Source organism: Euprymna scolopes, chromosome 4 (assembly GCF_053919585.1).
Source record: "Euprymna scolopes isolate OS-2025 chromosome 4, ASM5391958v1, whole genome shotgun sequence".
In the NCBI taxonomy this organism is placed as follows: Eukaryota; Metazoa; Mollusca; class Cephalopoda; order Sepiida; family Sepiolidae; genus Euprymna; species Euprymna scolopes.
The window spans coordinates 60,647,084-60,675,078 of record NC_136485.1 but is presented as its reverse complement, the minus strand read 5'-3'; the positions used below and the strand labels follow the sequence as shown (position 1 = coordinate 60,675,078).

At 32.2% G+C, this 27,995-nt stretch overlaps 1 protein-coding gene and 1 pseudogene across 1 annotated transcript in view; both read left to right on the top strand.

Annotated features, from left to right (window-relative positions):
- LOC145267703 (T-complex protein 1 subunit gamma-like) overlaps positions 1-27,995 on the top strand; it is a 44,859-nt gene that overhangs the window by 4,287 nt on the left and 12,577 nt on the right. Inside the window, exons 3-10 of the mRNA XM_080123319.1 lie at positions 8,474-8,524; positions 15,072-15,134; positions 18,779-18,875; positions 20,881-21,001; positions 24,251-24,331; positions 24,456-24,561; positions 25,529-25,611; positions 25,743-25,809. Of these exons, the coding sequence (XP_079979445.1) occupies positions 8,474-8,524; positions 15,072-15,134; positions 18,779-18,875; positions 20,881-21,001; positions 24,251-24,331; positions 24,456-24,561; positions 25,529-25,611; positions 25,743-25,809 (669 nt within the window). The remainder of the gene's footprint in view (positions 1-8,473; positions 8,525-15,071; positions 15,135-18,778; positions 18,876-20,880; positions 21,002-24,250; positions 24,332-24,455; positions 24,562-25,528; positions 25,612-25,742; positions 25,810-27,995) is intronic.
- On the top strand, positions 21,099-21,215 carry LOC145273774 (5S ribosomal RNA; annotated as a pseudogene).

The following is a 27,995-nucleotide window of genomic DNA, read 5'->3' as shown; positions in this document are numbered from 1 at the left end:
AAAAATGTTTAAAACGCAGAAGTTATAGCTAGTGTTAATGTACACGTGAAATGCCAAAATGAAAACCAAGTTGAAAAAGTAGTCACCGTCTGTGTAAACAAATAGAGGTTAGCTAAGGAAGAACAATAACTGAAGTTCTTAGCGAGTTTAATTCTGAATAAGTTTATAAAGATAGCTCCTCTATCATCAACCTGTATTTTTCAGTGTTTATCTAATTCATTTGTATTTGTTTGACCCCTCCCCTTCCTTAAAACTGGACTATAACATGTTTATGGTACAAACATAATCTATGGAGTTCTTAAATCTTATGGTCAGTATGCTTGAGTACTATATTTCAGCAAAGGAGAAACATAAAAACATGAGCGAAAATGTCTTGAAGCCCCCTGCATTGACAAGCTTCTAGAATTGATCTTCACTCCTGACCTAAAATGGAAATCTTACATCAAATCTATTGCCAATATTGCTGAAAAATTGTTGGATCTTTTTACTGCTTCAAAAGGTATCTTGCTCCTGATGCTGTAGCAGTATCAGAATTTTTGTAGGAATTTTTGACACCCCTAACACGAAACTGCGAATACAATATAAAAATCTCGTAATTTCTTTGTTAAAAGTGGGTTATTTTCTTTATGGATTATACTTCCAAAATAAACTATTACAGTTGTTTTAAAAGTAATAGAAATTTTTTTTTTTTTTTTTTAAAACAGTAATGAATTTTCCGAACTCAATATTTTTCAATTTTTAAACTTTAAAAATCTATCAAAATTTTTCTATTGATTCTATTTTTACGATATTTTCAGGGTCAATGTGAAATTTTATGTTCTTTCCAATAAACCGAATATAATATTTTAGACAAACGTTTTTTTTTAAATTCACCCCCCCCCCCCCCAGTGTCACCCATTTTCAACTTTCTCTTAAAAAGTAAATAATTAATTTATGTCGGAGAGTTTTATATATCACAAATTGAAGAGAAAAGGTCAATAAATAATATATTCAAATTTAAAACAAAAAAAAAAATCCCTTTTTTAGAAATTTACCTGTAAAGTCCGAAGTTTAAAACCTTATTTTATAAGAACACATTGTTTTTTTTTTTGTCTTTTTTTTTTTAATGAAACCTTGGTCCTTGCTCCTTTAATTGAAAAAAAAATTAGGGCTTGAATTACATTTTTCGAGGAGTTATAAGCTTGGAAAGACAGGGGGTCGAATAATTCACGCCTCTCATTTTGAAATGTCTATTAAAAAGTAAATAATTTATGTCGGAGAGTTTTATATATCACAAATTGAAGAGAAAAGGTCAATAAATAATATATTCAAATTTAAAACAAAAAAAAAAAAAATCCCTTTTTTTTAGAAATTTACCTGTAAAGTCCGAAGTTTAAAACCTTTTTTTTAAAAAAAAAGCACATTGTTTTTTTTTTTTTTTTTTTAATAAAACCTTGGTCCTTGCTCCTTTAATTGAAAAAAATATTAGGGCTTGAATTACATTTTTCGAGGAGTTATAAGCTTGGAAAGATGGGGTGGAATTATTCACTATTTTCACGAAATTTCTGACACTGCTACGTTGTCACATCTGGTGAGGTGACATTCAGAGCACCCTTTTCCTGCTTTGACAAAGTACAAAACCGATTTTGTAATCTAGTAGGCAATGTCCTTTTCTCCTCTCTACTACCTCTTTCTCTGAAGCCAAAAATTTTAAGCAATTTTGAATCTGTTAAACTAACACAAAACTTTATTATCTTTAATTAATGTGTAAAGAGAAAACTCAAGTATTATGGTTTGTGTTTCTAAAGGGAGACATTAATTTTCTTAATCATCGCAAAATACATCTGCAAGGTTGATTGACCCTTCCAACCCTTTTTAAAACAAGCAAACTGCCCAAACCAAAATCAAGTGAGGTGATCTTCAACTGTAGGAAAAGAAATGATGTCCTTCCAAGATTAGGACCAATTGGAAGAGCTATGCTCAAAATAAAGTGAAGTTGGTGTCTTGGGAATTAAGCACTTGAAAACCAACATTCAAACTTGGATATCAAATGTAAATATGATCTCTGTCAGACACAAATCTTCAAACTGTTTTGGTTGCTAAAAAATCATTAGGTGAAGTTCAAGTTCCATCTGCGATTATTTACAAAGGATTTCTGCGAACCGTCAACTGCACGGTGATAACCCTAAAAAATTCCTTCCTTTGAAATGTTTTTATAATTTTTTTTTTCCTAATAGTAAAATGAAATGATTTTTTTTTTTTTTTTTGTATTATAATAAAAAATATTTTATTTTTACTTTGAAATGCATTTTACAAGTTTTATTTATTTATTTTTTTAACAATAAAATGAAACAAATTTAATTTTTTTAAAATCTTATGAATAAGCAAACAAAATATATTTTAATATAGTTTACAAAAAAATAGTCTTATTTGAAACTTTTTCAAGTTGTATTTTTTTTTTAATAAAAATATTAAATTCAGCAAATTTCATTTTACTATTGTCAAAAAAAATCTTGTAAAATAACATTTCAGAGTGAGTCTTTTTAGGGTCTTGATCATGTAGACGACAGCTTTGCAGAAATCCTTTGTAAACAATCACAGACAGAACTTGAATGTCCCCAAACCATTGTCAAAATCTTTTCATGATGTAATAGAAATTAAATTACTTTGAAACCTTTTTATTAGAGGAGAAAGTTTTTTGACACATTTTGTTTATAATCAGTGGGAAAGCGAATATGGACCAAATTTAAAGTTTTCTTTTTTGTTTATTACAACATTATGCGGACTTGACAGATTTTATATCGACTCTAAAACATTCATTCCCAACTCAAATTTTCCTTCAAATGACTGGTCTCCTACTCCCATTTAAAGATCTACTTTTTTGGGTTTTCTCACAAAATGCTAATTTTAACAATTAGCATTTTGTGAGAAGCCCTTTTCTCTTGTAATTGTTTTCTTGTTCTATGCCCCCACCCTCCTGAATTGCAATCGGTTTATATCTGTCTGCTGACATCAATGAATATTTCTACTAAATAATGTGATTGTCATGAGTCTGATTTTTTTTCTACATTTTAGTGTTTATTAATAAAGTTTATTAGACAGTTTTGTGCCTCCTAGACACAAGAAATTATTAATGTAGAGATTTGTTTCTTTTTGATGCCTAGATTGTCCGTGCATCAAATTGTCTTTGCAAAATTAATGAATCAAAATAATTAATACAGAATGTAACAATTTTTTATTTTTTTATTTTTTTTTTTTTTGCTGTTTACTCTTTATATATTTTGACTTGCGAGGTTGATTCTACTGTTTGCCTGTTAAAGTATAGTGTGCGTCAACAAGAAATGATATTGAAATATTTTATGAAAAATACAACTTGAAATAAGAAGTGCCTTCAATAAATTTCCAGACTATTTTAATATGAACCTTTTTGATAGCACACACATGAAACTCTAGTCCCCTTTGAAGTAATCTCCTCTGGCTGCAATGCACTTGTACCGTTCTAACAACTTCTGGAAGGCCCCATGAAAGTTCTCTTGTGTAAGCGTATCATTGACCCTAATCACAACCTCTTTTATCTCCTCAATTGCCTCATAATGACAGCCTCTGAGGTTTTTCTTGAGCTGAGGTAATAACCAAAAGTCACAGGGAGCAAGGTCTGAATTATAGGGAGGGTGAGGAATTGTCTTGATGCCCATTTTGATCAACTAGTCTGTGACAAAGATTGAATTGTAGGCTGGTGCATTTGCATAAATCTTCCGCATCTGCAGTTTGCAAATAATTGTGTGTACAGTTCCCACACTGACATCAAACTGTGCACTTATCTCAATAGACATACGACAGTCCTTATCCATGAAATTCTTTATTTGGCCAATCAATTCTGGTGTTCTGACTTCCTTACTCCTCCCACACCCTCTCATCATTCCTCACAGACTCTCTGCTGTATTTGAATCTCTTATGTCACTGAAAAACTGATGCTCAATTTATACAAGATAGTCCAAAAAAGCAATCGGAAGCATTCCATACATTTCTGTGACTTTTTTCTTTTTTTTTTTTTTCAAGTTTAAAACCAAATTTTATTGCATATTGTTCTAAAGTCTCCTCATGTCCAGATTGCATTTTTGAAATTCACCAGCTGTAAAAATCCGGCTTCAGTAGGATGTATTCCAATTCCTCCTGTAACTGTTCATTTGAACCTGAAATCATAAAAATTTGTCAGTCATCTCATAAGATGTATAGCAATAACATTGAATTTTCAAGAGTCTACAACAATTTTAAATGCATGTACAAAAAAATCTGGAAACTTTATTTAAGGCATCTCGCAGTTTTTAAGAATGTTTCAGATGAGGCTTCTGAATTTGGATTATTAAAACTAGTATTTCTCTGTTACTGATTTTTTTTAAGATTATCATTAAAAAAATGTTTATATTACCTAGTGTTGGGACGATTCCTAATTTTTATACGATTCCGATTCCAGGAAAATATTGATTAACGATTCCGATACCAAGTACGATTCCGATTCCTAGCGAATTATTGTTTTGAAATATACCAGGTAGTTTTATACTTATGGTCGGTAGTTCCCAAATATGGTCCCTAACTTTGGAAGAGATATTTTATGTCTACACCGTCGTGTTTTGGTTTAAATAAAATTATTATATAGTAAACTAAACGGAAAAATTAGCAAAATTTATTTTAGAGAAAATGTATTTTACTTAATTGGAATACAGAAAAAAAAAACTCAAAGAAAATAGAATTTATCCTTCAGAGCAAAAACAAATAAAATAGAATTTATATAACAGAACAAAAACAAGAAAATTAGAGAATAAATTAACACGATTCATTATTTTGGTCCTCATAATTAACAGATTTAATGAATTAAATAAAAAAAAAAAAATATAGCGGAAGAGAAAGAGAATATATACTAATTTAATATAAAAAAGATAAATATTTAATTTAATAATTTATAAATGAACGTGCGCAATGAAAAAAAAAACAATATACCACGTGACATGGCGCTACAAAATAACCCTTCCAAAGTTAACGACCATATTTGAGAAATACCATTAATCGAAATAAACATTGAAAAATTACTTATCTCTCAAATTAACGTCCAATAAAGTAGACCCAGTCTTCATACAGGAATTCGGTTATAATAAATATATCTTTCCCAAACTTAAAAATCAAATCTTTTTTTTTTTTTTTTTTTTTTTTTGGAGAGAGAGTGCTTTAAAATCACCGGGGAATGCCGCTTAAAATTTTTAAGAAATAAATTTTAGGAGTTTAGTGCCTTTCGAAGACGGTTATCATAATTTATTATCATCATTTAATTTCCTTTTTTCCTCCCCCCACACCTTTCCACGTTGTTCAGTAGTTAACAAAAAAAAACTTATAGAATGTAATTTTTGAAACCAATGTATAAAAGTTTACATAATGAAATGCAAATATGCATTTTCTTTTGAATTTTTTTTTTTTGGTTGACTGTGTTCAATTCACACATGGTTGATGCGGTTCAATATTGCTAAACTATAAGTCTTAAGTAAAATTCTATTTATAAATACTTTTTAAAATGAAATTATTTAATTAATCGTAAATATTATTTAGACATAAAAATTAATTGATTACAAAACCTTTTAAAAAATATATGTTAATTTCTTTTTCGTTCGGCAAAAAACTGCGCCAAACACTTTTTTTTAATTTTCAATTTAAAATTCTAGAAAAAAGATTATATTATTCTGCTTTTAATATAATCAAATTCAGGGTTTTATCTTTCTGGAGAAAAAAAAAAAAAAAATAATGGATTTTATTTCAATGAAATTAAAAAAAAAAACTTGACTGAATTGAATTAATTACCCTTAAATTAACGAAGGGGTTATTTAATAACTTTAGGTTTGGAAGAGATAGGTATGGGGTCGATTTTTTTTTTAAACTTCAAAAGAAACCGACTACTGTCAAAATTTTGCGAAATAATACAACGTGATCAATTTCATTTTAGAGATATTTCTTTCAAAAGCCTTCTTTTAAAAAAAGAAAAAAAAGTATATTGTTCTATTAAACCGTTTACTGTTTAAATAATTTGACTTTGCTCGTTTTGTTTTAAGAAAATATAAGTTGAAAAAGCATTTTCATTCACTATTAGAAGATTTGTCAGTAAAAAAAAAACAATCGCCAAAAAGATAAGCGTTTTTTTATTTTTACTCACAATGTAGAGCCCTGCATACTTCTTTTCAAGTTAACTCTTTTGTAGTTTTGATTACAATAGATCTGAATGAATGAACCTTGTAAGGGAGGGGCACTAAGCATTGCCCTGTTAATAATGAATTTCTTTGGTTTCTTTTTATAACGTGCTACATTTCTCTCTTGCGGTTAGAAATATCAGGAATTTTTTTTCTTTTTTTCAACATCAGACTAAAAGAATCGTAATGAAGGAATCGGAAAATTAAGGTATTTTTTAACGATGCGATTCCGATACCTCCGAAAATACACGATTCTTACGATTCCGATTCCGATTAATCGTCCCACCACTAATATTACCAGTTATCCAAACAGGAATACATCATTTTTTAAACTACTCTTAATATTACATGGTTAAAAAAAAAAAATGAAAATTCGCTAGTTTGAATCCGTTAGATATGTTGACTTAAATACTATTTAGGTCCAACTTTTAAAATCATGCAGGATATTTTTTTTATATATTTGATATGAGAATCTTGATTTTTATTTTCATGTTTCTGCAGGAACTTAATTGCAGTTTTGAACTGAACCCTTTAATTCAGATGTAGATTGTTCCTGTTCTGTTGACTGTGACAGAAGTGTTCATTTTTTTTTTTTTTTTATTAAATTACCACCTGTAGAAAGGATTGAACCTTCAACCTCCAGACAACTACCAGTTAGAATCAATTGTTAACCAACACCATTATGCTGTAGGTTCATGTGGATAATTCTAGTACGAAATTTAGGAGTTGAAACCTAGTCTTGTCTTGATATGTAATCTCTATATATAAAAGGCAAAACGCGCGCGAGTTTTTGTATGTCCAAGAAAAGCTTTTTTCAACGTGGTTCTGGGGGGGGGGGTACTATCGCTTTGAAGTAGTTACCCCCCTAGATAATAATCTAGGATTTGCGAATACGCATCATGGCTAGATTTATTTACAGCGACTTTTACAAAATTATTGCTATTTTGGCTTCTCACTTGTTGATTCGGCCTTTTTGTGTAACACCGAAACTGATGTGATGAGTGGTTCTTGGCTCGGGAACAATGTCCAGAAAGCGATGGACGTTTGGTCAATGTCGGGTCATTGCTTTCATTTGGACACTCCCCTAATAAACGGGGAGCTGGTTTTCCCGATCACGGAGAAACAAAACCAGATAAAGTTGGGTAAAAAAAAAACAAAAAACCTATCTCGCAGTAAAATTAAGTGCGAATTTGACCTCATAAAATATGCACTTAAAAACTGTCTCGCAAGCATGATGTTTGACCTCAATTTGAACTACTTCACTTTTTAATCGCTAAATTTAACGTCTTACGTTGCTTCCGTCGCCATAACGCAGGTGTATGTCATCAGCCTATTGGCCTCAAAGCTCCGGGTTCGAGCCTACCTGCCCCCCCCCCCCCTTTTTTTCTTTTACACAAAAGATTTTTTTTTTTTCCATTTTTAAAAATCGCTGTTTCTTTGTTTAAGAAGTTTAACATTTTTTAAATATTTAAACAGGGTTAAGGTTCTTTTTTTTTGCTTTACACCCCTCCTCCCAAACACACATCTATAAACACCCAGGCAACGCCGGGTACCCCCGCTAGTTTAATAGATAAAAGGCAAAATGTGTGCACCCGGCAAGAACTATTGACAGAGGCGACGAATCCTAATGAAATCTGTATCGTTTTAAACCTTGGGTTTTTTTTTTTTTTTTTTTTTGACAACAAATATCGAAAAATTGGCCAAAAACATTCATTCCTTCACCCGCAACTGAGCAGTTCTGTACAAGGAGGGGTCGCTTTTTTCACTGACATTTTAGCAAGTCATCGTCTTTTCGATTGACTGCACTTAATTTCAACGTTCTGAACTCCCGGTCAGGCGACGGAGACATCGTCTAAGACGTCAGGTTTTTTTTTTTTCTTCCTTCGCGTTATGGGTTTGAGCCTGCCTGCCTACTACTTTTTTAACACCTCTCCCTACTGTTGTTTTACCCCCCCCCCTCCACCGGTTTCTTACTACGCTACCTACACACACCTGGGCACCCTGCTACTGTTGTTTTTACATCCCCTTCCCTCCAGGGTCCTTACTACACCATCTAAACACCCGGGCAACGCCGGCCACCCCCGCTAGTGTGTGATATTACACTTCTAGATAGATGAAGTTCTAATTTAATTCTAATTTTCATGGATATTTTGGAAAACATTTAAAGTAACATAAATCTTGAATAAGTATTACTAAAACATTTATATTCAACTTTTAGTATAATTTAACTTTTTTTCTGATATAAAATTTTTTACCTTTTTCAGTCTATAGCTGATATTATTCGAACATGTCTTGGCCCACGCTCCATGTTGAAGGTAAGTTATTTTTGGCTTTTTTAACCGTGAATTTAAAACTTGTATAAACTATTAACATACATTTCATGTTATGTGATACAATTTCAATTTTTTTCTTTAATTTTCAATATTAAATTTCTTTCATTTGTATATTGTTTGGTCAAACTTTATACCTACCATTTCTCCTATCCCCATAAAAGTGAATATTGATTGAAAACTCTAAAAATAAAGTAAAATAAATAAAGGATCAAGGCAACCTGACTTTTTAAAATTTAAAAAAAAAAGATTCAAATACCTAACAGTCTGAGATATATATATATATATATATTTATAATTATCAAGCATATCAAATACACAGAATATCTCTTGATAAAATGATTGAACCAATGTTGCCTATAGTTATTTGGATTTTAGTCTTAACTTTGAAGATTATTTTATATTTCTACTATAAATTTGATAAAGAAAAAATGTATTAGATTTCTATCTAAAGATGTCTTTTTGCAACTATTTAATAAAGGCAAAGGAAAATTACTGGACACATTTTTAGGAAATTCAAAACTTGTATATTATGACAGATATAAGTTTTATGTTGTTACATATGGTTTTCCCAACCCAGCCAATTCTGCTAACATATATATATGTGTTTACATGGTAATCTTTTCTAACACATTTCAAACAATTATTTTAGCTTACTGCCTCTTTTAAAGACTGGAAATCTAGACTTATAAGAGGCCAGTGGGCTGAAATAATTGTTTAAAATGTATTAGAAAAAGTTATCGTACAGCCTTAATTCCTTATTCTGTATGTTGAATTCATTGAGCTCTAGTCAGAAATGTGACATGATTGATTTATGCATGATTAAATTATGAAATTTCAAAATCAAGACATGTATATAAAGTCTGTAGTTGAATCTTGTGATTTGGTTAGAGTAAATTTAAATTCCTTATCAGCAAGGAACATCTTGGATTGGATCAGTAAAATTTAGAGAGCTAATATAAACTTATGCAAATGAAAAATGAGTGTCTGTTATAGAAATCAAGAAATGGTGTGATCTGGCTAAAATATTTCCTCAGGAAGGTCAAAATAGTGGTTGAAGGACATTTAAAAAATTTTTTTTTTTTTACATAGGCATCACCACTTATCAAGGTCCAGAGACCACTCGAGGATAAGGGTTAAGAGTGTACAGTAGTCAATTGGACAATATAGTAATCGTTGATAATGGAAGTTCGGTAAATTTGCTAACTTAAGTGGAACTTTTGAAAGTCGGGCAAATTAAATAGACAGGTGACCCCGGTTGTTAACTCGTAGATATTATCATTTAGGCGTGATATAAAAAGTTTTAAGTGAGTTGACTGATTGCTTCTCGGAAAAAAGCCTTTCTTGCGCATACACAAAAAGCGAACGTACATACATACAAACATTTTCGCTTTTATATTATTTATAGATTTAGGATGAACAAAATGTACAATATACTGTTCATTAAAACTTTGATCGAGCAACTTCAAAATCTGTTAACACCAATGAAGCTGATGTTTTAGTAGATTTTTTTTTTTTTTTTTTTTTTACAAAGGAGTTACAACTTATCAAGGTCCAGAAGCCACTCGAGGCTAAGGGTTAATGAGTGTACAGTGTTTAAGGGGAACATATTTAGTAGTGGAAATTTGGTAAATTGGATTACTTAAGGAGATGGCGCTTCAAGAATTTGTTCATGTTGGACTTTAAGACAACTATATTTTAGTCAGTTGGAAAGCAGGAAAACTGAACAGTTTCACAGGCGTGCAGTTATAAGAAAGAATCTTTGTTCATGGAATCTACATTTAGGTTTATGCACAGATAAAGAGTGGGGAAAATTATTGATAGTGGTTTCAACTAGATGAGTGTATTTCGTGAAAGTAAGGACAGATAGATTGGAGCTCTGAAAAGCACTTGCCATGAAAATAATGATAAAACAGACAGGCTCGCAACGTCTCTTCTGTGAAAAAGAGGTTGCAGGGAAGAGACCCCCCCCCCACTAGGCTACAAAGTCTATTTTGCATTCTGTCAAGGTAGGATAAACTGCCTTTGGCAGCATTATTCCATCCTTGGACGTACTTGGCTCTTATACACATAGAGAATTGCATCAGCAGTGAGATATCTACTCGAGTGGTAGAATGATCTCACTATTTTCCCAGCAGTCCTAGCAACGGATTGGATGCATGTGTTCCATCTCAGATCAGAAGTAAAAGTCAGACCTAGAAGCTTGTCAAAACATGGAACCTCCCCCAAGACAAGACCTATTCGTTTTGATTGATGCCAGACCTGAATCAAAGCGTTGATGATAGAAACTTGGTTTTAGATGTATTGGAGACAGGACGGTCTGCAGTGCGATAGACGACCCCGTCCCCATGTGTGTAATGGTGGATGTGTTATATATTAACGAGTCTCTAATTATACTTATGATGATGAATGTTTTGTTTACATGTTAAGAAGTGTAAGAGTCTTAGGAGGGATGAAGAGACAGTCTTTATTAAGAGTGTTTGTCGTTGAGAGAGAGTCTTATTACAAGTGATGCTGTTGAGAGAGATATTGTAAAGAGATATAGAGAGGGATGTTGTGAGAGATTCCTATGTTTTAAATGTTCATTCCTTAGATGTGTAGAATGGAAGAAGAAGCTCTTGGAGTGAGGAGATAGTGTTCAGACAGTCTTAGTGTAGATATGAGATGTAGATTCACATTGTGGATATGAGATGTGTATGTCACGACATTTTATAACACAGACCTATAATAACAATTCACTTTACCTTTTTGTAAGAATCACAAACAAGGACGAGCTTTTATCAAAACACATAATGGGTTTATTTCTTCACGACTGGCCGTGGTTTTCTCATCAAGAATTCAAAGCTTCACATTTTAGTTTCAAAGTGATCGTCTTGCTTCCTAGACGTTCGAATTCCAAACTCCAGACTCTGAGTTTCTCACTGACTGTCTCTAACTAACTAACTCTCACTTCCTATATTGAGACATCCATGCATGTCTGGCCACGTGAGCAAAATTCACATGTTTCAACATGCGCGCTTTGCACGTTTCCGACATGATTTCCCAATAACCTATTTTTTCTTTGATGTTTTTACAAAGGAATTCAACCTACATATCTACTTTATTTAACCCATATTTTATTATCCACATTCTTTCTAACAATTGAATTGTTTATTTATTATTTATTTCATCAGAATTTACAATTTATTGGACATTCCATTTAAACCTATTGTTCTTTAAAACTTATGTCCAGGGTTCGATTTCTGCTTTCTCTCATTTTATTTTCATTTTAACTAATCTCTCTATTTTTATACTTACATGAAAAGGGGACAGCCCTTATCATGTAACAGATAGATGTATTTAATGGTAGAGAAATTGAAAAGACGAAAGGTCGCATAATGAAGACGAAAATATACCGTTATATATCAACGAAACAAATGCAATTTATTTGCATATATATATATATACAGGAAAGAGTGATAGAAAGAATAAGAGTTCATGAAAGATGAGTAACGTTACTTGCGGTTGACTGGCTAGTCAGGAACGCGGTGGTGGCTCATGGCTCCACCGGAGCGGTGTTTGTCACATCTTGACTGGTCGAGCGTTCAGCAGAAAAGAGGGTGAAATATGAGAAACAGGAAGTGACGTAGCTAGGTCGCTCTCCTGAGTTAAAGGGCAACAATCGAGTAAGGCTGAGAGTTTTCAACTCCCACAGATGCATTAAAATTAACCAGCCACTTCTTTCCCCATTGCACCACATGATCAAGATCAGAGGAGAGAAAATCAGAGAGAACTTGGTCGTTTACGGCATTTGAAGTGTTGCCATAAATGGTAGTGTCATCAGCATAAATGTCCACAAATGATCTTAGGATGTTTTTTGGAAGATCATTGATGTAGATTAGGAAGAGAGTTGGGCACAGGATGACCCCTTTACCATGCCAGTGGAGTCGTTTCTAAAACAGATTGCATTTCTAGTAGAGATTTTAAAAATCTTCAAAACTTCTGAGTGATAGTTTCTGAAGTTGCCAGATGAGGAGAAATGATGGTGAAGGAAATCCAAAGTGAATGGATCAGGTGGGGGAGTACAAGTCTGTTGAAATTCTAAGATTTTCATTATTGACTTTTTTTCTTTTTTTTTTTTTTTTTTGCAAGAAGAGTTATCTAACTTGGTATCTCTCTCTCTCTCTCTCTTTATTCACAGTTGTATCCTTTATTTTACTAGCCCTTGATTAAACTTGATGCTCTAACATTCGTACAGTATGTTATGAGCATATTAATAATTATCACTGGAAAATATGCGTGACACCAAAGTTATTGCAACATTAACAAAAATGTTCTGTATGAATTTTTATTTGTAGACATTGGATTACTAGCTCTATCGATCTAACATTATCTAAGGGAAGGGTTGTTTCAATTTTTGCATCTTTTGTTTTCTATTCATTTCTTGTTGAAAAATATTTTACGTATTTGGAAAGAATTCAGGGAAGAAATGTTAGAAAAATTCTGCTTTGCAATAAATTCCATTTAAAATGTTGAAACTTAAAACCCGTAAATACTTTCAACTTTCTTTTTGATGAAAGAGATAATGGCATTTTTTAACCGATGTTGCCTTTTCGCGCTTTTTTTTTTTTTTTTCTTAATGGCATTCATTTATTATGTTGAATAACATTTATAGCATAATTTAAATAAAATTAATTTTAAAATTACATTTTAACATGAATTACTACTGCTAGACAATTTTCCTTACAATTAGAGGACTAACAGAATCGCCTTTCATTTCTTGGGTTGTGATGGAGACGATGCCTTCTGTCTATGCCAATAAATTTATAAAGAAAACAAAAAGTGCAGTTTTTAATTGATAAGTGTATTTATTGGTGGGGAAAAAGGCTTTATGCACTCTTACACACTCTTAAAACACTCGGTATTGACTTTTTTTTTTTTTTTTTTTTACATAGGCAACACCACTTATCAAGGCCAAGAGGCCACTCGAGGATAAGGATTAACGAGTGTACAGTAGAAATCGGACAATATAGTAACCGTTAGTAATGGAGATTCGGTAAATTTGTTAACTTATATGGAACGGCTCATCAGAAACTTGTTAATGTTAGACTTGAAGACAACCATATTGTATGCAGCTGGAAAGCAGAAAAACAGAAGACAATTCCATAAGCGTGCAGTTCTAAGAAAGAAGCTTTGCTCATGGAATCTACATTTAGGTTTAGGCACAGATAAAGAGTGGGGGAAATTAGTGATAGTGTTTTCTGCTAGACAGGTGTTTCTTGTGAAAGTTTGGTGAGGGAGGACCATAGAATGGAGCTCAGCCGAGCACTTTCCATGAAAATAACGATAAAGCAGAGACAAACTCGCAGCATCTCTTCTGTGAGAAAGAGGTTGCAGGGAAGAGAAAAGGACATTTGAACTCTATCAAGGCAGGATAAGTCCTTTCTAGCAGCTCCTGCCCAGATGTGGCAGCAGTACTCCATCCTTGGACATACCTGGCTCTTATATAGATAGAGAATTGCATCAGCAGTGAGATATCTACTGGATTGATAGAAGGATCCAACCATTTTTCCAGCGGGCTTGGCAACAGATTTAATGTATGTGTTCCATTCAAGATCAGGAGTAAAGGTCAAGCCCAGAAGCTTGTCAAAACATGAGGCTTCCCCAAGACGGGAGCCATTCATTTCAATTGATGCCAGATGGCGATCAGAGCGTTGATGATGTAAAGATAAAAGATTGGTTTTAGATGCATTAAAAGTAACAAGCCACCTCTTTCCCCATTGTACCACTTGCTCAAGATCAGAGGAGTGAGAATCAGAGAGAACTTGGTCATTTACGGTCTTAAATGTGCTACCACAGTGTCATCAGCATAGATGTCTACATTGTCTCTAATATATATGGTTTGAATTTCATTCAAATCAGATGTTTGAATTTATTAGGGAAGGTGGTGAAACAGTTGACAGATAAAAATCCGATGACTTCCCCACGTACCAATTTTTCAATTTTGATCCCTTAACAACTCCCTTTTCTGGATGAAAACCGATTAAAGAGTTTTTCACATATCTGAGTACCCAATATACCAATTTTCAAATCTGTAGATCAAAAATTCATTGAGTATATAGGTTAAGAAGTGTCCTCACATATACACATTCTCGCTCGTATAGATATATTGATTATATATGCACACGAGAACAATGCTAGAGCCCATTAGCTACCAAACACACGTGGATTTATATATACACATTATACATATACACGAGTATAACACTAGATGACACAGCCCGCTATGAACACTTTATATGCACACATATACATCTGAGACATAATTATATATACACTTGTTATATAGACCATCCATCAATCGCGGATGTAGCCGAGATTGAACTCGCTACACGAGTTTGTAGTGTAATTCAAATCTTGTATGATTTTCTCAAAACAAAATATATGCAAACTATGACTAAAACCTCGGATATAAAATTTATCTTTTCTCTCTTCTCATTTCTGATATTATTTGCTTTTTACATGATTTCATTACGTTTTATTTTTTTTTTAGATGCTGATGGACCCAATGGGAGGAATCGTCATGACCAATGATGGAAATGCTATTCTGCGGGAAGTAAGTAATTCAATAATTTAAAAAAAAAAAATTTTCAGAATTAATTGACATTTCCTTGTAAAACTGAGGGTTGGGTTTTCTTTCCAAATGTGTTTTATTACATACAATTATTGATTTACATTATTTGCTAACAGGGTGGGAGCACCCGGCTTCGCCCGGTCATGAAATGCGCTTAAATATAATATTTTTATTTGTCCAGATTTTGTATATATTATAATAGTCGTGATTTCAAAAGTTAAAAAAAAAAGTATTTCAGCTAGAAGTGAAGCAGAAAGCAAAACTAGCATTCAAAGCTGTTGACGTTACCACTGTGCCAACGTGACACGTATATGAACTGATTAAAAATAAGATGAATGCATAAAATGTATAACGATTTTTTTCAGTTTTGACCAATTTTTTACTTAAGAACCATTTTAGCTGGCTAAAGACCATAAAAGAATGGTCCATAAAAAATCCAATCAGTTGAGACCCCTAGCGCTGCAATTTATCGTTTAGAAAAATAAGACGTTCAGAGTAACAACCTGACCAATGCCAAAAATACGAAAATGGAGAAAAATGCTGTTAAAATTTTGTGACTTCTGAACTGTAAAAGATATTTATGTCAGGTTTGTTTCATTGTGTAGCTTAAAGTGTGTGCTTTTTTTAAATTTTTTTTTTTATTTATTTATTTTTTTTTTTTTAGCATAGTTTTGTGTATTACAACCAAGATATTTTGGAAGACAAAAGCATTAACAGCGTTTTTCTTTTTGGATGCCACCTACGAACCTTGCAGTAGTAAACATTTTGTTCAGTTATTCCAAGTATACCTAATGACAGAAATAGCTGACATATAGACAGAAAATAGTTAGCTGCATGTACTTTCACGCCTAGCCAGGAAAAATTAATCATGATAAAAAACAGGACAACAATAAAGTTATTAATCAGAGTACCTGCTATTGTCCAGAACATCAGTCCAGACACTTGCAAAAAGAGTTATCAGTAAAAAATAAATTTAATAAAACACAAAACAATGTATTAAGTTAATATTTAGAGTTAATAATAATAAAACTACAAAAACAAAAAATGTTAATGCGTGAACAAACTAAAAAAAAATTGATGCGCGTCATCGTGCAGATTAGTCGAACAGATCGTTGTCAATGTCATCATCATCAGCTGCTTCAGACTCCTGTCTTTCCTGCACCTCTTCCTGCACACACAAAAAGCTGATGAAAGTAATTCCCCAGTGGGGAGCAGGAATGTACATCAGCAGACTGTAAATCATTCATGTTTCAAGGACTGCTGGTATTTTGAAGTCGGCTTCACATCCCTCAGTTTAAACTTTCAAGGCCTGTAGGCTGACCTCCCAGGCATTAACCTGACACTACCAAGAACTCCAGTGTAGTCCATAGTACAAAGGTAACCCTCTTTGTAATTTGAGCGGAAAATTAACTTTCTGCAATCCTTAACTTATAAGGGTCTTTAGGTTGCCTCAGGGCATACGATTAGCTGCCATCCCTGACGGCAAGACGAGTGTTGTGGCATTTGTCAGATTGTCTACTCAAGTCTGGGATCCAGCAACAAGCCAATAACGTTACAGGTGAAAATAGAACATTAACAAAGGGCATTATTGACCTTATAGTCGGAGCAAGAACTTTCTCTCTGGGTGCTTTTGAGATCAAACATTGAGGGTTCAGATAATGCTAAGCCCTACAAGATGGTTCATAGTAAAATGAATTTTAAATGTTTTATTACTATGAGCGGAAAACCTTTAATGCGTACTCTTAGCAGATGGAGCGCATTATGAGTAGACTGTATATTAGTCGATTTTTCACCCATGTTGCAGTCTCAATTCGACCATGTCTTCTCTTCCATGTGGTAGAGGAGGCTTCTAGGAATACAGTGGTATGCATAACTTGTTTTTATCTGTGGTAGAGCTTGTCAGGTTGTTATTCTCAATGCCTCAAATATTCATTACGTTTCATGACTTGGATAAAAAAAAATATGGTACTTATTTAGAATTACACTTGATTTCTAAAACAAAATTACAGAAAAATCTTTGATGTACGTATTCATCACAGAATGAATTTTTTTTTTTTTCTTTTTTAGACATTTAAATTCAGAATCTTAATTTTTTACTGTAAACTATGTAATGAAAAATACATGATTTTCATAACATATTAACGTAAGCAGACATCTGAAAATTGGGGAAATTATAGCTATCCAGAAATGATAGTTTGATTATTTTTATTTATTGTTTTTTTTTGGGGGGGGGACAGGGGTGTTAAACACAAAAGAAACATGAAATCTCTTCATGATAAAAATAAAAAGAATTACAATTGAGTAACTGCTTGTTATATTTTCTGTTATATTAATATTCTTTTGAAACACTTTGGGAGGAAACTGGTTCCACCCACCTAGGGTAAATGCCGCTGGCATACATTTAAAATGGAGACATCTCTTTACAAACCTAGATGATTTTCAAACAATTGATGTTGTCATATTTTCCTTTTTTTCCTCAATTGAAAATAATCTATGCTAAGGATGGAGTACCTGTTACCCCATATGGGCAGGCCCTGTTAGAAGCCTTAACAAAGCCTTATCCTGCCTTGACAAAGTTTAAAATAGACCTTGTAATCTAGTGAGGGGATGCCCTTTTCTTTCCCGCAACCTCTTTCCTACAGAAGAGACGTTTCGAGCCTGTTTCTGTTTATCGTTATTTTCATGGCAAGTGCTTGTCTGAGCTCCAAACCTATAGTCTCCCTGGCCTGACTTTCATGAAAAACACTCGTCTAGCTGAAACCACTATTAATAATCCCCCCCCCTCTTTATCTGTGTCTAAACTTAAACGTACATTCCACGAACAAAGCTTCTTTCTTACAACTATATGCCTGTGGAACTCTGTTCTGATTTCCTGCTTTCCAACTGACTACAATATGGTTGTCTTAAAGTTCAATGTGAACAAGTTCTTGAGCCAGCCACTGAAGTAATCCAATTTACAAGATTTCTACTACTAACGATTACTACATTTCCCCATTGACTGCTGTACACTCATTAACCCTTATTCTCGAGTGGCCTCCAGGCCTTAATAAGTGGTAACTCCTTTGTTAAAAAAAAAACAAAAAAACAATGTAAACTAATTTCGGAGATTTATTACCTTGTCAATGTTTATTAACTATTTTATTTTCTAATAGTAGAAATATTGATAAATATTTCATTTGATTACAATTTGAATGACTTTTCTTGGTTATGAACATTTGATAAGAGCACTAACCTAAATAGTTTCAGTTTTGAAAAAAAATTGCTGTTTCCCAATTATAGAGGAAATTGGAAGACTTGTTTTAAGATATAATCGACCATCTTTAATTTGTGCATCATCATTGATTAAACTGAGCCTGTCCTAGATTAGACTAGTGAGGAAGGTGTTCTCTCAACATAAAAAGAGCATGGTAAACTTTCTTGGATCAACAATGTATGTGAGAGAGAGAGAGAGAGATAAATATTGTTCAACTTAAGAATTTCTACCTATCCATAATCTCTTTATTAGTTTAGTCATTTTTCTTTAGACTTTCAGATTTTAAATCATCCCGACCCATATAGACCAGGATTCTACATGAGATCTTATTAATGGTTCAGTTAATAATAATAAAAAAATGTTTTGCTTTCAGATAACTGTGCAACATCCAGCTGCAAAATCCATTATTGAAGTTGCTCGTACCCAAGATGAAGAAGTTGGAGATGGAACCACCTCGGTTATTATCCTCAGTGAGTTTCTTTTGAACATTAAAACATTTAACGTATTGCAAATTATCATTTAGGAAAACAAGTATTCATTGCTTTCAATTTTTCTAGAACTCATAACAAAAATGTGATTAGCAAAATGTCATAAGTGTTTTGGATTTAATAATGTTGCCATTGTTGTTAATTCAGGTATTCAAAGGCCACTAATATATTGATAGTTAATGCTAACAAGTGAAGCGTACATGTTCCCCTGTGAGTGCACAGTGAACGAGGCATAAAAAAATGACTAAATTCAGCCCCCCCCCCCATTTAGCTCCAAAGTTCCCAGATGATGTCAAATCCTGGTGAAAATGAATGGTGCAGTTTTAGGCCGTAAATTTGAGGTCTGCACCATGCAAAAGAAATGATTAAGTCCATTTTCTCCCTCCTCCCCTTAGCCCCAACAGTTCCCAAGACCATAGCATATTTAAATTTGAGACATACATAAAATTTTGGACAAATATGGTAAAAAAATAGTCCCCCTAAAAGAGCCACTGGGGTGCACCCAGAGTTATCACAAACAAAATTATATGGAAATCAGTTAGTTACTACTTTTCAGAAAGTTTAATAAAAATCCAAGGCATCATTTTTTTTTTTTTTGTTTTTGTTTTTAATAAACACAAAAGTGTCAATTTTAGCCATTTTAACACAAAATGCACACCTTGGGAAGCAATCAGAGTTTTCCCGGAAAATCCGTTCTGTTACTTTTTTCTTCATATTATGTTTAATGTTTGTGCAAAATTTCAAAAAATTCCAAGGCTTAGTTATTGAGAAAAGTGCAGACAGACGAATGGATGAACAAACGAACAGACAAGGGTAAATTTACAGGTCCACTCTCCTTTTGTCGAGGGACCAAAAATCAGTTAAAATGCATGAGTTTTTGTTACTTGTAAAAACCTTCACTTTATCTTAGTGAAAGAAAGTTAACTACATGGAAATGTTATTTTAGTAGCATGACAGGAGTGACAAATCATGACTGAATAATTAAGACTTAATTGTTAAAAATTGTTTTCTAAAATGTTTTATTTATATTTAATAGGTGGAAATGTCTAAACTTTTGTGTATAGAATGTTTACATTTGTTTGTGCATTTTTTAAATTATTTTTAATCCTTAATTTTTATAAAATTGTTTGCATTTTGGAACATACTCATCAGTTGAAAAATTAAGAAAATGTGTTGATCAAGAAAAGCTTGTCAGCTTTATATTTGTTTGCCTAACAATCTACATTAAATTGCCCTGGATACCATTAGACAAGGTGTTAGTCTGTACTCCAAAACTCCACTTAGCTCTTTCTAGCTTTGTCCTTTTTTCTGTCTTTCCTATATATATTTTTTTTTTTTTTTTTTTTTACACTTAACAACTAAAATGCCACAAATTTCAGTGATGAAGCTCCAATTTCCATGCTATGGAGTGTTGAGTATTGAATTTCAAGTAAAACCAATGGTACCTACTTAATTGTCATGTCACAGTAATGAAAAAATCCAAAAATTACAAAAACCAATACGGTAAAAAAATTAAATAAAATACGTTTTCAAATACAATTACTAAAATTTAAGTTTTGCTAAAAAGAAAAACCCGAAGTTGAATTGTAACAAGGGAGATAATTGTTTTCTGAAAATCTTAGCAAAAGTCAACTTTTTGCAAATTTGTGTTTGAAAACTATTTTCATTAATAATTAATTTTCTATCTCCTCATTTTTAATAATTTTAGGATATGTTTATTACTGCAACATGACAATTGCGTAGATACCATTGGTTTTATTCGAAATTCAATATTTTAAAGTTCTCTATAACAAAAAAGAGCAACCAGTGCCATGCAACATGTGTATGGTTTTAGGATAAAACAATTAAATAATGGTTGATATGCTGCAACAACTAAGAACGATAATTTACAAGCAGAAATTAAAGCATGTTTTATGTTCTTACTTAAAATCTTTCTTTTTTTTTTTTTTTTTTTTTATATATTTAAAAAATTTTTTTGTTTTTTTAGCTGGAGAAGTTCTTAGTGTTGGCCGACCCTTCTTGGAAGAAGACATGCATCCAACCGTGATCATTAGTGCATTTAGACAAGCTCTTGATGACCTTTTGGATACTATGAAAACTAAAGTTGGGTTGGTTGAAAATGTTTTCCATCTATTTTTTTCTCGTATTTGTTTTTGTAGTTGTGTGTGTGTGTGTGTGTGTGCGTATATATATATATATATATATATATATGGCATGATCATGTTGACACACCGGTTCCCATCAGATCACTGAAGTTAAGCAACATTGGGCCTAGCTAGTACCAGACGGGTGACCATTTGGGAATTGTAGGAGCTGTATGTACTTTGCTTATTTCTGGATTATTTCCAGTAGTGTTGGGACGATTCCTAATTTTTATACGATTCCGATTCCGATTCCAGGAAAATATTGATTAACGATTCCGATACCAAGTACGATTCCGATTCCTAGGGAATTTATTGTTTTGAAATATACCAGGTAGTTTTATACTTATGGTCGGTAGTTCCCAAATATGTTCCCTAACTTTGGAAGAGATATTTTATGTCTACACTGTCGTGTTTTGGATTAAATAAAATTATTATATAGTAAACTAAACGGAAAAATTAGCAAAATTTATTCTAGAGAAAATTTATTTTACTTAATTGGAATACAGAAAAAAAAAACTCCAAGAAAATAAAATTTATCCTTCAGAGAAAAAACAAATAAAATAGAATTTATATAACAGAACAAAAACAAGAAAATTAGAGAATAAATACACACGATTCATTATTTTGGTCCTCATAATTAACAGATTTAATGAATTAAATAAAAAAATATAGCGGAAGAGAAAGAAAATATATACTAATTAAATATAAAAAAGATAAATATTTAATTTAATAATTTATAAATGAACGTGCGTAATGAAAAAAAAAAACAATATACCACGTGACATGGCGCCGTAGATACAAAATAACCGGGTTTGTATTACTGTACTCATAGATTCGAAAAAGTTGTCAAAAAACAAATATATAACAAACAAATATTATCAAAGGCAAGATAAGTTACTTTTCTACCAAACTGGATACATTTTTTTTTTGTTTTTATTCAATGTAACATGCTTATTCAGCTCGAAAAACATGCAGTGTTTACCGATGTATTGGAAAATACAAAATGGCGCCCGACACTCTCTTTAACATGGTAAGTTCGGGAAAAGGTGTTATAAATAATAAACTAGACAAAATACTATTAAAAAAAACACCGAATATATATCAAAATATGTCACAGTAACATATTGAGCGAGTTTCTAGCAGTATTTTGTATAGTTTATTATTTATAACATCTTTTCCAAAACTAAGCGTGTTAAAGAGAGTGTCGGGCGCCATTCTGTATTTTCCAATACATCGGTAAACACTGTATGCTTTTCGAGCTGAATAAACATGTTACATTGAATAAAAACCCGAAAAATATATCCAGTTAGGTAGAAAAATAACTTATCTTGCCTTTGATAACATTTATTTGTTATATATTTGTTTTTTGACAACTTTTTCGAATTTATGTGTACAGTAATACAACCCCAACTATAAGTCCTTAGTAAAATTCTATTTATAAATACTTTTTAAAATGAAATTATTTAATTAATCGTAAATATTATTTAGACATAAAAATTAACTGATTACAAAACCTTTTAAAAATATATATATTAATTTCTTTTTCGTTCGGCAAAGAACTGCGCAAAACACTTTTAATTTTCAATTTAAAATTCTAGAAAAAAGATTATATTATTCTGCTTTTAATATAATCAAATTCAGGGTTTTATCTTTCTGGAGAAAAAAAAATAATGGATTTTATTTCAATGAAATTAAAAAAAAAAAAAAAACTTGACTGAATTGAATTAATTACCCTTAAATTAACGAAGGGGTTATTTAATAACTTTAGGTTTGGAAGAGATAGGTATGGGGTCGATTTTTTTGAAACTTCAAAAGAAACCGACTACTGTCAAAACTTTGCGAAATAATACAACGTGATCAATTTCATTTTAGAGATATTTCTTTCAAAAGCCTTCTTTTAAAAAAAGAAAAAAAAGTATATTGTTCTATTAAACCTTTTACTGTTTAAATAATTTGACTTTGCTCGTTTTATTTTAAGAAAATATAAGTTGAAAAAGCATTTTCATTCAGTATTAGAAGATTTGTCAGTAAAAAAAAACAATCGCCAAAAAGATAAGCGGTTTTTTTATTTTTACTCGCAATGTAGAGCCCTGCATACTTCTTTTCAAGTTAACTCTTTTGTAGTTTTGATTACAATTACAAACTGAATGAATGAACCTTGTAAGGGAGGGGCACTAAGCATTGCCCTGTTAATAATGAATTTCTTTGGTTTCTTTTTATTTCTCTCTTGCGGTTAGAAATATCAGGAATTTTTTTTCTTTTTTTCAACATCAGACTAAAAGAATCGTAATGAAGGAATCGGAAAATTAAGGTATTTTTTAACGATGCGATTCCGATTCCGATACCTCCCAAAATACACGATTCTTACGATTAACGATTCCGATTAATCGTCCCACCACTAATTTCCAGTCATCCTGAACCTCCACTTGCCACTGGTATTGAACGACACCAATTCTGAAGAGGTGTGGTTGGAGATTGCAACTTTTACAGTGAGTAGCCATAATCTGTCAAGACTGAAGGAAGCTAACATATATCTATAATTTTATAAACATTGATTTTAAATACGTTAGACATAAGAAACAATTTATTTACTTTCATTTACAAGTGACTTATTTTGATACATCATCACGTTTGACACACCTGTTCCCGTCAGATCACCGAAGTTAAGCAACGATGAGCCTGATCAATACCAGACAGGTAACCATTTGGGACTTCCAGCTTCTCTATATACTCTCCGCTTATCTCTGCATTGTTTTCAGTCGTCCTGGACTTTTCCTTGCCACTAGGCTAAAGCAGTGCAGATTCAGGAGAGGTGTGGTTGGTTATTGTGCAACCCTTGGCACACAATTACATGTGCCGCTGTCCCTACAGGGTGTATCCTTTGTCTTTCGAGACGGAACAGAGGCATCAATGATTTACATGAATTGGTCAATATGTTTCTGGTCAAATTACCATCTTTTAAAAATCGAGATATTGAAGAGTCATTGTCATTCGATTATTTATTAAAAAACCTAAAAACATTTTCAATTAGTTTAATCAAAACCGTTTCTTATTCCAGTATAATTTAATCAGACTTATCCTTCTATTTAAGAAAGGGTTAGCTTACAGTGTAGGGGAGTTGTCAGGCTTTTTAGCTTTTTATTAAAGAATTTTTTTCTTTTACAATTTCCTCAAAAATGAAATTTTATTTTTCTCTTCATATTTGTCTTTTAGTGTTCCTGTCGACGTAAATGATGATGAAAAGATGCTTAATATTATCAAGAGTTGTATTGGTACCAAGTTTATCAAACAATGGTAAGTAGGCCTTTTTTTTTTTTTTTACAGTTAACTTTGTTTAAAAAATTTTTGAAAAGTATAATTTGAAAATAACTTATTGGAATATTTACTAACTTAATTTTTTCCCCAACATCATTTTTAGGTCTGATATGGCTTGCAAAATGGCCCTTAAAGCCACGAAAACCGTTGTTGTAGAAGAAAGAGGTAAAAAAGAAATTGATATCAAGAATTATGCCAAAGTAGAAAAGGTGAGTAACTTGTTAATGGAAATATTTTTTTTCTCCATATAATAAAGTAAAGTCTATTTTCCTCCTTATTCCATCCGATTCTGTAAATACGAGCAATGTATAGAATTTTGCCCATTTTATACAAAATATTGCTACTTTTAAAAGATTTTTTTTTTAAATTTTTTTTTAATAAGCTGACTCCAAATAGGGAATTGTAAATAATTTCCACACGTACTTAGATCTACTTCCACCACCTTATGCTTAGAAGTATTCTTCATAGGATATTTTCTTTGTTATTACATTTTTCAGTTCTTGCTATTATCATTTATCGATTATGATTTTACTAAATATGGGTTACTCCTTCAACCTACTCTTTCTGCTTTTAGAGCAGTTTGGTTTGTTGGTTCCTGAAACTTTTATCTTCTTTCTTAAATGAATATAGCTTATTAGAAGAATGGTCTGGCTGTTCATCACTGATCACTGACATTATTCTCAATTTTTACTAGCTTTTATATATATATATATATATTACTTGCACTTTCTTACTGCATTTCACATTTTATCTCTTATGCTTTGTTTAACAACAATACCTATCTTCACATTTTGCTGAATGCATTCACTTATTTACATTTTTTTTCTTTTACTTATCTTTTACCAGTTGTCATTTTTTTATTAGAAATTTTTATGATCATGCATAGATTCTTATTCTCAAACAACGATATGCAATTTTTCGAATAGTAAACAATTCAAACACTGCATCTCATACTGATAATGCGTTTGCCCAACACAACTGCTCACATTATCTTTCCTTATACTTCGTTTCACAAACTTTCTTCCTTCCTTTCTGAAACGAACTTCAAAACAGCCAATTACATCTTTTTTTTTTTTTTTTTTTTCTTTTTACTTTCCTACATTGACATGTTTTCTTTGTAATGTATGCATTAATCAATATTGTTTTAAAATTCATAAAAATTCATGTTCTTTTTAGATTCCCGGTGGCAGTATTGAAGATTCCTGTGTCTTGCAAGGAGTCCTCATCAATAAAGATGTCACACATCCAAAAATGAAAAGGTAAAAATCTTTTATAATTTTATTTTAAAGGGAGGGGAAGCGGGTAAATTTTATCTCAATTTTCTGGAATTAGGATTGGACTTTTTGTTTTTGAAAAATTATTTGTCATTTTTTTTTTTTTTTTTTTCTAGGAAGATAGAAAATCCACGAATTCTTTTGCTTGACTGCTCTTTGGAATACAAGAAAGGTGAAAGTCAGGTAAATATTTATTCATTTTGATGCAGATGTGTCAGTTCTTAAAACAAATCAATTTTGAATGTTTTTTAAAATTTTTATCTTCATTCATAAAATAAATACTAGAAAATTGTGACCCATTTTATCACTCATTTAGCTTAAGTTAAACTGTTTGTATTAGGTTGATGCAAATTTTTTTTTTTTTACGTTCAACTTTAAAAGATCATAACTCCTTTCATAATCAAAATAAAAACCTTTAGAATCAACACATTTTTGCCAACGAGAAACAAGTTTATTTATCCCATTATCATAGCAATCCGGAGTTCTGGAAGCAATGAGGTCGTTGAAGGCCGATACGGCATCATCTTGGCTTTTGAAGCATTTTTTGCGCAGGAAGATGTCGAGGCTTGAAAAAGTGATAATCGGTGGGCAATCACATGTCACAATCTACTTGAAAAATGGGTTTTGCGCAGTAGGAGCATAGAAGACACCTCGAAATGATTTTTTTATTATTATTATCGTTCAATTCATGCGTCATCCATTTATCCAACTTTTTTAACTTTTCTATTTACTTTATATGGTGACCGACTGTTGAGTAGTCGACCTCGAGTTCAACAGTAACTTCTCGTGTGGTTTTGCGAGGATCGTCTTCAATTAAGGCTTTCAAATATTCGTTATCAATCGCAGTTGGACAGCCACAACCGTCTTCATCTTTGAGGCTCTCGTCACCATTGCGAAATTTCTTGAACCACCGCTGTGCCACACGTTCGTTAGTGGTTCCTGGGCCAAACGCATCATTGATATCACAAGCTTTCTTGGCAGCTTTTCGGCCTTGTTTGAACTGAAACAAGAAAATCATGCAGATTTGAATTTTGTCCATGCTGTCGAAAAGCCGGCAAAAAAAATGAAGATATTGAGAACGGTAACAAATAACATTATTTGATAGCGCAAAAAGCACACTTCAAAATGATATATAACATGGCTATATATATCAATGAATTAATTCAGAAATCTATAATATAAATCTCACCTGTTTGTTTAAATGTATGTCTTGCAAAACCTTTTGACAGAGGCGACGAATTTTCATGAGATCGGTATCATTTTGAAGCTCGACCCTCCGGACAACAAATGTCGAAAAATTGGCTAAAAACAATCTTTCACTCTTAACTGGGGACTTTTCTACAAGAAGGGTTAGCAAAAAATCGTTCCTTCATGGTAATTTAGCCATACACGCATGCGCAAAAAATGTTGTTTCTTGAATTAGTTTAAATATTAAAAAAAAACAACCTAATTTTGCTCACTCGGTCATAGACTAGTTGGTATAGTAGCAGCGTCGTTATCTTAAGATTGCACGTTCGAGCCGTGATGTCAGATATATTTTTTCGATTTTTAGAGTTTTAACATTTAAACGTTATTTCTTTTCCATTCGCTTATTTTTTATTATGTATCACGTTCACTGTTTTTTGTTTTTCCGATTAAAAAAAAAAAAAAAAGTTTTATTTAAATAGGGTTATTACATTCGCTTATTCTTTATTTTCCATTTGATTTACCCCCCCCCCCTCCAAACGCCCGGGCAATGCCGGGTACCCCCGCTAGTCGTATATGACAGTAACATGTGAGAAAACAAACGAGTTTACAAAATCAGTTAAATATCTAATCATTGAATGTTTGAGTTGAAGAAAAAGAACGATTTTTAGATCGCCAAGTTCACCGCGTCGAAGCACATGTAACAAAAATCTGTTCTATTCCCTTTTTGTTATTGCAAACAAGCTTTCTTCAACTGACTCCACATTGCAAAGTAAACCGTGCCAACGAGGGTCCGGCAAAAAAAGAATTGTTCCCAACTGAAAAAATGCTGGCTTTGGCTAAGACACGTTTTTGTCTCGTATCGGTCAGGTTTTGAGTTTAATACTTCTCTTTACTTAAGTGAGTGACACCCGTGCTAATCATGCACACTATAAATTTTCTTTACAAAATATTTAAAAATAAAGATAAAATCCCAAATTAGCCTCTTTTGCTCACTGTATATCGGTTTTCTCAAATTACACCTTATGTCACCCATTTATCTAACTTTTTATTACCTTTCTATTTACTTTGTATGGCGAATGACTGTTGAATGGTCGACCTCAAGTTCAATGGGAACTTCTCGTGTGGTTTTGCTAGTATCGGCTTCAATTAAGGCTTTCAAATATTATTGATACGGCATAATC